The sequence below is a fragment of the Oncorhynchus mykiss genome, chromosome 7, assembly GCF_057628025.1.
Source record: "Oncorhynchus mykiss isolate SJ-2025 chromosome 7, ASM5762802v1, whole genome shotgun sequence".
NCBI classification, from domain to species: domain Eukaryota; kingdom Metazoa; phylum Chordata; class Actinopteri; order Salmoniformes; family Salmonidae; genus Oncorhynchus; species Oncorhynchus mykiss.
Genome location: NC_143028.1, coordinates 70,655,339 through 70,667,840, shown reverse-complemented (window position 1 = coordinate 70,667,840; position 12,502 = coordinate 70,655,339). Strand labels below are relative to the sequence as shown.

The window sequence follows — 12,502 nt, the reverse complement described above, 5'->3', positions numbered from 1 at the left end:
AGACTGGCTAATAATACTAACAGGTAGAAAGAGCCAAAACCCCATAAACTCAGAAGATGTTACGCAAATGGAGGGGAGACAGTCAGAAAAGAGAACAGATGTCCTTTAGAGGGGACCAGGCTAATGCCACATGTTGGTGACAGGTACAACACATGCTGGCACTGAGGATGGAGCAACGAGGAAGAAAAGAGAGGAGAGAGAGGAACAAGATGGAGTTATCATGAGACAGAGGGAAAGGTAGAAAGAAAGAAAATAGAAAGAGCAAAGGAGAGAGAGGGATAGAAAGAGAGAGATAGAGACCCCATTTCAGTCTGATAGCCCTGCTCACACAGACGACAGCGGGCACCCCCTCCTTCCCTCCCACCCGTTTCAGTCTGATAGCCCTGCTCGCACAGACGACAGCAGCACCCCCTCCTTCCCTCCCACCCTTTTCAGTCTGATAGCCCTGCTCGCACAGACGACAGCAGCACCCCCTCCTTCTCTCCCACTTGCACAGAAATACCATCACGACCCAATTTGTTTGCTTCCCAGAGGAGAGGAAACCCCTGCCAGCGACTGGACAGGTACTCTTAATGCTTCGCCTCGGGACTCACACCTCATCATCCCCACTCAATGTCACCCTGCAGTCCTTCGCCTTCCGAGCCTTAGAACCACGGACCGTCATCTATTATCACCTCGTTTTTCATCTGCGACTCACCAACCAGCGCCCCACGTCACTTCTCTCCAGCCCAACATGAGAAAGGGACTCCAGGCCAGCCAGGCTGCTCACACAGGGCAGTGGGACGAGCAGAGGCACCACGAGCAGCGGCTGGGGAGGGCAGAGAAAAAGTTAGCAGCCTTCTGGTTGTCCTTGTCGCAGAGGACGTGGACGTTTTTCAGGCCCCGCGGCGGCAAATGCACCGGCTGCTTCCAGCGGAGCTCCTCGGCAGCTCGCCTACTGAAGAGCGAAGCGTGAGGACTGTGTGTGTGAGTGTTTGTGTCTGTCTGTCAGCGGCGGGTGTCAGAAGAGTCCTGGCAGACACCCCTATCTGGAGGACCCATATCTGCGTGTGTATGTGACCTCCATCCCAAAGGTCAAAGGCAGTCTGTCGTTCTTCAGCCTTCTCCACCATTGGCATTCTTTCTTGGTTGTGTTATCTTAGCAACGTTGACTAAAGATGGAAGGACAAGCTGTCATTCTAATGTCATTCTCATTCAGAAGGACAAACAAACTGTCATTCTAAAGTCCCTGAAATACGTCGAGCCCAGTGGATCGGTTGAAGAGCGTTTGCCGATTTTCTGCTGTCGACTGGAAGGAATCTCCCCATTCACTAAACTAAACTATCAAAGAGGAGACCATACCACAGAGAAGACATTAGTGGTGGAGATTGGTGTGAAAAAGGGCAGCTGTCACTCCCTTAACCCCTACTGGGGACTTTCCAGATGGGGTAACTGCGACCTGCGGAGACCATGGTGGTCACCCATTTAGAGCTAGAGCTGTGCTACCAGGGGAAGAAGCTGAGGGGCTTCACCTGTAAGCTGACCCGCTCCCCACATGGCTATCTGCCTGAGAGTGCCTGGCTCATCTTGGCTCAGATCCTACTGCCCTACCTGGTGGCCGGCCTGGGCATGGTGGCGGCAGGCATAGTCATGGACTTGGTTCAAGTATGGGCTAACTTTGAGTGTGTGTGTATGTGTTTGTTTGTGTGTGTGTTGTATTTATCTGGGCATGCTGTGATGTGTTGAGTAAATCCCCTTCAATCTAAGAAAAAAACAGGTGAGATAGATGAGCTGCCACAGAGGTTTAGGTGTCTACGTTGGCAGATTGCTTTGTATCAGCGATCCCCTTTATAGTGCACTACTTTTGACCAGGGACTCTGGTCGAAAGTAGTGCACTATATAGGGACATGGTTGCCATTTGGGACGCAGCCACTATTGAGTCATCTCCGGCAACGTGACACTTGTGTCACGAGAGGAGCCAAGCTGTTTGCTATGAAAAGTGTAGGAAGAAACTATCAAGAAAGCATTGAGAACTGTGGGAAATGTAGCATGAAATGATAAAGAGGCCAATTTAAAATGTAGGAGGTGCTTTGACATGCATGGTATGGAAAATATAGAAGAGACTGATAAACAGACGACAGGAGGATAGCAGCAAATCTATCTGGGGACTTCAAAGCTGTTTCAAAGAGCAGTCAGAAGACCCCTGACAGTGGCTATAAATGACAGCTAGAAAGCATCCACGACACAAGAGTGATGCAGCCATTTGAAAATGTGTGTCAATATCGAAAAGATCATGCACTTGAAGCTTAGCCCGAGTCCCAGATCTGCTTGTGCTGTCTTGCAAACTCCTATGTCATTATCAATAGGAGTTGGCACGACAGCGCAAACAGAACTGGGACTTCGCATTTCGCTACACACAAGCATTTCGCTACACTCGCACTAACATCTGCTAACCATGTGTATGTGACAAATAAAATTTGATTTGATTTGATTTGACTCAGGCTAACTTGTGGCAATACTCCGTGGTACATTTTGAGGATGGATGACCCACTTGACTGATGAGGCCAGTACCTTGCCCTTCAAAGTGCATTCTATAAAACATGCAGATAGGCATTGTGTATAGATAGTAGAGTAGCACAAATGACATATAGGCAAATAAGTATAGAGCAGCAAAATAGCTCTTTCCCTGGTTCACCTTCTGGAAAGATCCCAGCAGACGCATGACGTGACTGACTCCCTGAATAATGGAATAGGTTGGTGGGTTGGGTTGTGACTTTGACTGAAGTCAGCCTTGAAAGCTCAGGGATTTAGTTCCTTTTCAATTGGAAATGAAAACGTGAAGAAAGAAACAAATGTTCACCAGTAATCAACAAGAGTTATTGTATGCCACTAAGTTACAGCAAGACTGTAATTTTAGTGTCACTAATACTTAACATGTTCAGATTATTGTTATTAGATTATAATGGGATGAAAACAGCAACATATTATGGTTTTAATCTGAATAAAGAAATTATATAATAGCGGTAATAGTGTTTTCCTGTTACAGTGAATTATTCTGGTTTCCACATCTGTTTGTGTTTGATCCAAATCCTTTTTGTTTTGGCATGACAACGACCAAGCAGTTGGCTAAAGCATGAGTCCTGTATATTTGGCAACCCGGCTGGCAGTGTCGGGAGGGATTGTTATGTTTCAGCACTGGGAGGTGCTTGAGGAGATCATTGTGTATGTTTCAGCACTGGGAACTGTTTAGGGAGAACATTATTCATGTTTTAGAACTGGGACATGTTTAAAGAGGTCATTGTGTATGTTTCAGCATTGGGAAGTGTTTAAGGAGATCACAGAGGTGTTTATCTTGGTGCCAGCCCTGGTGGGACTGAAAGGCAACCTGGAGATGACACTGGCATCCAGACTGTCTACAGCAGTAAGTGTACACACACACACACACGCGCACACACACGGACAGACACTGCTGACACACACATACACACACTCAACGCTGCCACAACATGTTTGAATGTAAAACTAAATCTAGATTTTACATACAAACTCACACGCACACCATTTAAAATGTTAAATATTTCTCCCGTTCCTTTATAAATGGTCTATGTCCCTATCAGGCGAATACTGGGCAGCTGGATGATCCAAAGCAGCAGTGGAGGATAGTGTGTAGCAACCTGGCTCTCATTCAGGTGACATTGACCTCTCCTTCAGCTAACACAGCCAGTGGCATTTTATCAATCCAGTGCTGTCACTTTGGCTAGCCTGTAATGTCAACCACATGTTACTATAAAGTATGTTTATTTGTGAATCCAACAGAGGGCACAAGAGGGTTCACTGTATCAAGGCAATGACATGTCTCAGTGTTATGCCTCATTCTCCCTCCCTCCCTCTATCCCCCTACATCTCCCTCCTTTATTTCCTGCCCCCCTCTCCTCTTCCCTTGCTGCCTCTTCTGTTCATTCTTTCTCCCCTTTGCTCCCTGCCTCTCCTGCTCTCCGTTCTCTTCCCTTGCTCCTTTTCCACTCTCTCTCCCTTTCCCTCCCGGCTCTTTCTCTCTCTCTCTCTTCCCTTGCTGCATCTTCTGTTCTCCCTCCCTCCCTCCCTCTCTCTGCTCCCCTCTCCCTCTCTCTCTGCTCCCCTCTCCCTCTCTCTCTGCTCCCCTCTCCCTCTCTTTCTGCTCCCCTCTCTCTCTCTCTGCTCCCCTCTCCCTCTCTCTCTGCTCCCCTCTCCCTCTCTCTCCCCACCGCTCCTATTCTCTCTCTCTCTGCTCCCCTCTCCCTCTCTCTCTGCTCCCCTCTCCCTCTCTTTCTGCTCCCCTCTCCCTCTCTCTCTGCTCCCCTCTCCCTCTCTCTCTGCTCCCCTCTCCCTCTCTCTCCCCACCGCTCCTATTCTCTCTCTCTCTGCTCCCCTCTCCCTCTCTCTCTGCTCCCCTCTCCCTCTCTTTCTGCTCCCCTCTCCCTCTCTATCTGCTCCCCTCCCCTCTCTCTCTGCTCCCCTCTCCCTCTCTCTCTGCTCCCCCTCCCCTCCCTACCGCTCCTATTCTCTCTCTCTCTCCCTCCACAGGTCCAGGCCACAGTGGTGGGTTTCCTGGCTGCGGTAGCTGCAGTGGGTTTGGGCGCGATGACCAGGGGTCGTGTAGACCTGCTGCAGGCTGCTGTTTTATGTGCCAGCAGCATCACCACAGCCTTTGTAGCTGCCCTGTCATTGGGCAAGTCAACCTGACAAAACCACAATAGCTGTCATGCCACTAGCCAGTGATAGTGTTAGGTAGTGTCACTTCCATCGTTCAGATGTTAATTAAGTTAGTGTTTCATAGCTAAATCAGAGTACACAATTAAGATGGCAATCTCAGTGGGCATTTCAAAGAATAATGTTTTATATTTGGGTATTTTGGCAATTATTATGTATTCCTGAGTTTTGATTTTGACAATAGGGTTTTTATCCAACAAATGTATTCCCAACTAGATGATTCTAGATCTAAAGTCCGCTCTCTGTGTCGGTAGGCCTGGTGATGGTGGGAGTGATCATTGGCTCAAGGAAGGTGGGCATCAACCCTGACAACGTGGCCACGCCCATCGCTGCCAGCCTGGGTGACCTCATCACCCTCTCTCTGCTGGCTGGGGTCAGCAGCTTCCTCTTCCGGTTTAAAGGTCAGATCACTCACAGCAGAATAAGTGGTATGTGCCGGTGTCTGGTCGAGCGGTAACACTCGACTCCCAGACCACACGTGCTCCCCCGGCAATGGCGTTCGAGCCTCGGCGATGGCTTTCGAGCCTCGGCACACCCACTGTTTGCCCCCATCCTACCTGTCGTTGCTTTTTCATTGTCTGTCCCCCTGACTTTCTGTCCAGTCAAAAATATATATATAAAAGTAAGAAAGGATGTTTGACATCTAATAGGCCCAATGTTTTCTGAACCTTAACCCCTATCACTGACTAGGCCCATATTGATGATTCCTAGGGCTGGATGCAATATTGAGCAAAGCCTTGGTGGAGACATTTCCATTATGCCTGGGTTCTGATTCCCTGCACTTCCTCTGAAATGGACACTTGTTCACTCCCACTCTTTGACGAGAAGGGTAAAGAATCAGACAGTAGGCCAGTTCTTTCAAATGTTCAAAGTATTTAGTAGAATGTGTTGGTTTGAAACTGATCTCTCATTATTTCCAACTGGAAAAGACTATGAGCCCCAACAAGATATCTTACATAACTTCACCATTATTTCATTTCACATTTATTTTCCTTTCCAGGCATAAAAAAATATATATATATTGATCTTTGTAGTCAATAAAACATCTCTTATTAGTTTCCAAATGAAATATCCTCAAATCTCTCGAAAGAAAATTAATATTCGGTACTTCAATTGTGTCTTCGGTAGAGGGCAGCACAGTTTCTTTCACGACTAGTTATTTCAAGTCTGCTTAACACACACGCACGCACACACACACACACACACACACACACACACAACCTTTCTTGTCTTCCAGAGATGTGGTACCTGCCTGCTCTGGTGTGTGGCTTTTTCCTGGTTCTCATTCCGCTGTGGGTGGTCATTGCCCGGCAATCTCCTCCAGTCAGAGAGGTGCTGAGGTCTGGGTGGCAGCCCGTCATCATGGCCATGTCCATCAGCAGGTAAATGCCTGGGGCTATCAGCATTCTATCAATGTTCAATCCATGAGCGTTCAACTAGATTTCGAAGAAACAAACATGCTGTATATTCACTTGCAGTTACGATCGCAACTTGAAGGCCTTTTGTCACCTTTATCCAAACTGATTTGACAGAACTGGACAGGTGACAGCTACTGCTCAGTAGGCATAAATGCACCAGATCACTTTCACCTATCCTCTCCTTTCAGATCAGTGCAGATGGAGGACACAGAGTGGAACTTATCACTTGCCCCGTAGACAATCTACAGCTATGAACATGTTATGTGACGTTTGTGTCCCATTGTATCCTTGTAAACCACAGTATTGGGGGCCTGATACTGGATAAGACGGTGAGCGACCCGAACTTTGAGGGCATGGCGGTGTTCACTCCCGTAATCAACGGTGAGTGGACCGAACCTAACTCCTCAGATCAAAGAGTGGGGCATGTGTGTGTAATTCAATGCTCAGATTTAAATTTCGTCTCAATATTATTTAAATGTTGAAGAGCTCTTACTTCCTCCTAACAAATATCCTCAAGGAGCCATCTAAGAAACAGCTGCATGGGAAAAACTAGAAACAGGTTTACCCCATTTGCAATGCTGCTTACCATTGCTAAATATGTATCTTGTAAAATCGCCATGACATCTCATTTGGACATGGGTACGAGTCGAGAAGCCATAGCTTTATTGGTCTCAAGTGGTTCTGAAAAGAGCATTAAGTTCCACTCATCCCTAGCCTGTCCACTACTATAACATATGATGTAAGCTTAAATTTAAAATCTGGTACTCCTTTCCTTAGAAGACAACATCTGGTTGTCTTGGTGGAAAGATAGATGGCATGTTTGACAAAATAATAGACAGGCGTGGTTCTTGTCCTGTTACATTTAGACAGTCTTTGAAGTATGACAGTAAATTACTATAACTTGTGTGACCAATTACATGAAGCCACTGCGCTATTGTAAACAATGTCATTTTAAAGTTTAATGTTTTAAGGGCAGCAGGTAGCCTAGCGATTAAGGGCGTTGGGCCAGTAACTGAAAGGTTGCTGGTTTGAATCCCTGAGCTGCCAAAGTGAAAATAATCTGCCGTTCTGCCCTTGAGTAAGGTAATTAACCCGCAACAACTGCTTCCTAGGGGCTGATGACATCAATTAAGGTAGCCCCCACCACACGTCTGATCCAGAGGGGTTGGCTTAAATGCGGAAGACACGTGAATGCATTCAGTTGTGCAACTGAATAAGTATCCCAATTCTGATATTTTTTCCACTCATTGGTCTTTTGACCAATTACAGCAGACCTTTTCACAGCATATTTTTTTCAGAGCTCATCTGATTGGTCAAAAGACCAATTGGTGAAAAAAAGATCAGAATTGGGCTGCCTGTGTAAACACAGCCTAAGACTAGCATGGCAATGTTTGTTGCCCACGGCTAGCCACCATCGCTGGAGAAGACTAACAATAAGGTTTACATAAACCTCTTTAGAATGACAACTATGTACTGTCTGCTTCAGAGGATTTCCTCTATATCTTTGCCAGCCTCAGCTAGCGCTAGCAAAGCTTTTCGCATTAATCGGCATTTCAAGACAGGAAGTACATTTGCATTGCCATTCAGTGTTTTTTTCTCTCTCTTACGCACTCTCTTTTTTTCTCCGTTCTTGTTTATTCTTTTCTTACCTTTCTCCCTTTGCATCCCAATCTTGTTCTATCTTCTTCCTTCTTTCTTTCTGCCTATCAATCTTTCTGTCTTTCTCCACATCTCTCCCTCCATCCTCCTTACCTCCAATGGACACAAGATCATGCAATCTCTGCGCACAAACTCACTTTAAAGATATGCCATTACATTCACATCAGAATTATCCCTACATAATTAACTAGAAAGAGTTCCAGAAAAACAAAATCAACTAAAATTACCTTGAAGACGCTTCATCATAACCTTGAAAATACCTATAATTTACTAAAGCTCAAGCCTAAATATGTAAATAACAAATTATAATATTCCATATAGCAGACACTTTTATCTAAAGTGACTTACAAGTCATGTGTGTTTAGATTTTGCATATGGGTGGTCCCAGGAATCAAACCTAGTATCCTGGTGTTAGAAGCACCATGCTCTACCAACTGAGCTACAAAGGACCAACAGACAAATTCAACAAAATACGATTATAAAAATGCCTACTGGTATTTCAACGACTGTTCGGCTCCTTCCCTTCACCCAGGTGTGGGAGGTAACCTGGTAGCCATCCAGGCCAGCCGCATCTCCACCTACCTACACTACTGGAGTATGCCAGGGACCCTGCCCTTCCCGATGACACAACACTGGCCTGGGCCCTGCCTGACCTTCTGCTCCTCAGGTCAGCAGTCAAAACACACTTCAACTTCAAACACACAGGATGACACAACACTGCCCTTGCCTCAACTTCAGCTCACAACACAACACTGCCCTGACCCCTGCCTGACCTTCAGCTCACAACACTTCCCTGACCCCTGCCTGACTTTTAGCTCACAACACTCCCCCTGCCTGACCTTCAGTTCACAACACTGCCCTGACCCCTGCCTGACCTTCAGCTCACAACACTTCCCTAACCCATGCCTGACCTTCAGCTCACAACACTGCCCTTCCCAGATTTTCAGCTTACAACACTGCCCTGACCCTTGTCTGACCTTCAGCTCACAACCATGCCCTTGCCTGACTTTCAAACCACAACACTGTCCTTGCTTGACCTTCACAACACTGTCCTGACCCTTGCCTGTGCTTCACAACACTGGCCTAACCCCTACCTGACCTTCAGCTCCTCAGCTAACCAGTCAAACAAACTTAAAAGAAACACAAAAGAAGCAGAGGGGTCAAATGAACACTGCACACATCTACACACAATATTACTAACCCATAACAGTCGTCAGTACCCAGCCCGCTCTTGTACACTTCCTCCTAGACATTAAAAGGCTTTTTTAAGTTTAGCTTATTTTCTGCTTACTTTTAAGATGTCCTCTAAGTCTCCTGTTTACATCAACAGGGGTCAACTCCAAGTCAGCGAGGGTTCTAGTCTTCCTGGTAGTTCCGGGTCACCTGCTTTTCCTCTACACCATCCACTTACTGAATGGCGGCCATGGCGCCCTCACGCCTGCCTTTGTCTGCCTCTACCTGTGTGCGGCCCTGCTACAGGTCAGAGGTCAAACTGATATGTACCACTCCTACTTTAAAAGGTGACATATGGTGAAAAATGAATTTAAAAAAAAGTTGTGACCTTGGTGAAGACGGAATTTGGCCCCTGGGGAATTTTATAGCAGCACAGATTTGCTTAGAATTAAGGGCAATGGTGACATCATTGAGGACCTTTAAGGTTGCAGTGACACATCCATAACCTGAGCGGAAACTAGGCCTATAACAGTTAGGATCAGCTTGATCTCCCCCTTTAAATAAAGGACGAACTGTGGCTGCCTTCCAAGCAGTGGGAACCTCCATAGAAAGGAGAGACAGGTTAAAAGGTCAGAGATATGCTTGGCGATGACAGGGGCAGCAACCTTAAAGAAAAAAGGGTATAAACCATCTGACCCAGATAGTTTTTTGGGGTCAAGTTTCAGGAGCTCCTCTAGCACCTCGGACTTAGTGACTGCCTGCAGGGAGAAACTTTGTGTCAGGGCAGGGGTAAAAGAGGAAGAAGCATCGGGGATAGTCGCATTAGAAGGGGTGGAAGATGAGGAAATGTTGGACGGGCAAGGAGGCATGGCTGAGTCAAATAGGAATCCTGACTTAATGAGGTGGTCATTAAACCACCACCACATCAATAACAACCACAACATCAACTTTAAGAGACGTGGGCAGCTGTGAGGAGGAAGGTTTATTCTCCAGGTCTTTAACCGTTTTCCAGAACTTCTTGGGGTTAGACCCACAGAGAGAAAACTGCTCCTTAAAGTAACTAACTTTGGCCTTCCGGATAGTCTATGTCCATTTCAAGGACAGATGTTCCTTTTAATACTACGCCTCTCTTTTGTTTGGATCTCACACATTGAGGGTTTGGGTCGAGTAAATCATAGTTTTACACTACGAGAGCCATTGCCGATATAAACAACGGTCTTAGTAGAAATGTTAATAAAATATTTACTGTTTTCAGCCCTCTTGCCAAACTCTGGCGCTGCAATTCAAACCACACGTAGATGAAAATGCTGATACATCTGTAGAACACCAGCCCAGTGTTTTAGTCCTGCTACTTACCAGATTAAACATATTTTTCAGAGTTGATATGACCTGTGGTGTCATTAGCAACTTTTTAGATACTTCAAAAATAAATGTATACAGACAGTGTGAACCATGTACGCGTTTTTGCCCTTAATGTTGATTGTTCACATGACCTCAACTTCTTTTTACTTGTTCACATACAGTGTGGGTTGCCAGTAATCTACATAATAATGGGATGTTACTAGACAGTATAACAGAGAAGCTATTGAACATGGCCTATACATCTTTCCCAGGGTGAAAGGGACATTGTATTACAGCTTCTGCACAGTCCAACTTCCCTCAGTTACCTGCACTAGTGGGTTACTCATCGTGCTGTCAACTGATTCACAGGTTGTGATACTGCTGTACCTGGCTGACCTGATGGTGCGCTGGATGTGGCGGAGGGGGCTGGACCCGGATAACTACTCTATCCCGTACCTCACGGCTCTGGGGGATCTGTTGGGGACCGGCTTCCTGGCCCTGAGCTTCAGGGCCATTCAATCTATACCAGCCCACCATGTCTAGTGCGACTGAAATTAAGATATAACAACGTGGCCTACACACTGTAGTTTCACAGGCCTCCGACAACCACCAAGCTTGACTTCACATACGGTCTCTTGGCTCCACAGCAGCCCTGTTTATGCCTGCCATTAACATGCGTCCTTCGTCCTGATCTTGTCCATTTACACTTATAAGATCTGATCACAATGCGTCTTTTAAAAGTCTACACAATCAGAATGTGGAAAAGATCAGGGAAAAGGCGTCATGTTAGAACCAGGTATCAACAGGGCTTAAGAAATGAATGCTGCTAAGGGAGTACCTGTATACTGTAGCTCGACAGTCTTTCAGCGCCCAGTTACCACATAGAAGCTACCTGTTGAGATGTGAACGCTTTAAACGCTTTAATGGTAAAATGGTAAATGCACTGTACTAAAGCAATAATATTGTCTGCGCTTGTTTGTTTGCTGACTGTCTATACATTTATCTTCATTCTCAAAAATGGTTCACTTGTGAGTTTAGTCACAATAAATGTACTAATGCACTCACGGGATAAACACACTATAAACCAATAGAGGACATGGGATTAATCCATGTGTCACAATTTCAATGATCGACCACTGCTACTTTCATTTGTGCCTCCAAACCATTACTGTACAAACTACGGGAGTCATGTGGGGCCTTTTAAGTCAATTAATATATACTTTTAAAAACAGCATCTTTGATGCTCTGCAATGACACAAACAATATAACTTTCACCAAAGATTTCAACAGTTAGAATCATGTTTTCAATTGTACATGTTGACTTAGTATGTATGTTACTGTGTTAACAATAGTCTGATTGTACCTAGAGAGCACTTGCTCACTTGCTCTTATTTTAGTAACCCAATTTGTATCAATGTGTTCCATTGTTGGAGTAAAACCATTCACATACAATGCCTGTCTTCCATTTTATGACCCCACATATCTTACAGTAGAATCAATGCATGTCATGTGATTTTACAAAACAGATCAATAAAATGTGACCTCACCACCAGCAACATTCAAACACGTCCTTGTGACAACCCTGCATTTCAACACCACGGTACCCAGGCCGATCTTCTGCTACGGGGGGGGGGGGGGCATAAATACCTGTGCTGATCACCCCAACAGTTATTTCTCACACACACACGGTAAAACATTACCAAAACCACAGATTTCATAAAGCGATGCCCGTGCTGTAGGGATAGAACCGTGTCGGGGTCAAGGTTCGTGTCTCTTGGCTGTGGAGCACATACTGTAGAAGTGCCGTGTTGACATTGTGTCAGAGAACATGGCAGGTATCCAGATTAAGTGAAGCCTATGACAAATGGCTAGACCTTTACTTAAAGGGATAGTTTGGAAAAAAATTACATGTTACGATATTTATTTATTCACCTTGAAAGGGGTTTGTGGACAAGGAGTGACAGCATTACACACTTTTGGTTTTGTTAAACTAGCCACTGCCAACAAATGTAATTTCACTGAACTATCAAAGTAAGCCCCATGTTGCAGCCTTGTCTTAGGTAGACTTTATCAGACAGGTGTCCAAGCCTCCAGAAGGGTCACTGTTGGTACTAGCATAATGTGAAGAGTATTGACATCAAGACTGATAAAACTATTGCCTATATAATTGGACACAACTCTGT

The 12,502-nt window shown here is 45.5% G+C and overlaps 1 protein-coding gene across 1 annotated transcript; it reads left to right on the top strand.

The window, feature by feature from the left end:
• The first annotated feature begins 340 nt into the window (after positions 1-340).
• On the top strand, positions 341-11,771 carry LOC110528506 (solute carrier family 41 member 3). The gene is made up of 10 exons (XM_036984086.2): positions 341-1,644; positions 3,293-3,400; positions 3,597-3,668; positions 4,543-4,687; positions 4,983-5,129; positions 5,966-6,110; positions 6,448-6,527; positions 8,338-8,472; positions 9,136-9,284; positions 10,689-11,771. Exons 1-10 carry the CDS (start codon positions 1,450-1,452, stop codon positions 10,860-10,862), a joined length of 1,350 nt encoding a protein of 449 aa, XP_036839981.1. The 5' UTR covers positions 341-1,449; the 3' UTR covers positions 10,863-11,771.
• Positions 11,772-12,502: the final 731 nt, after the last annotated feature.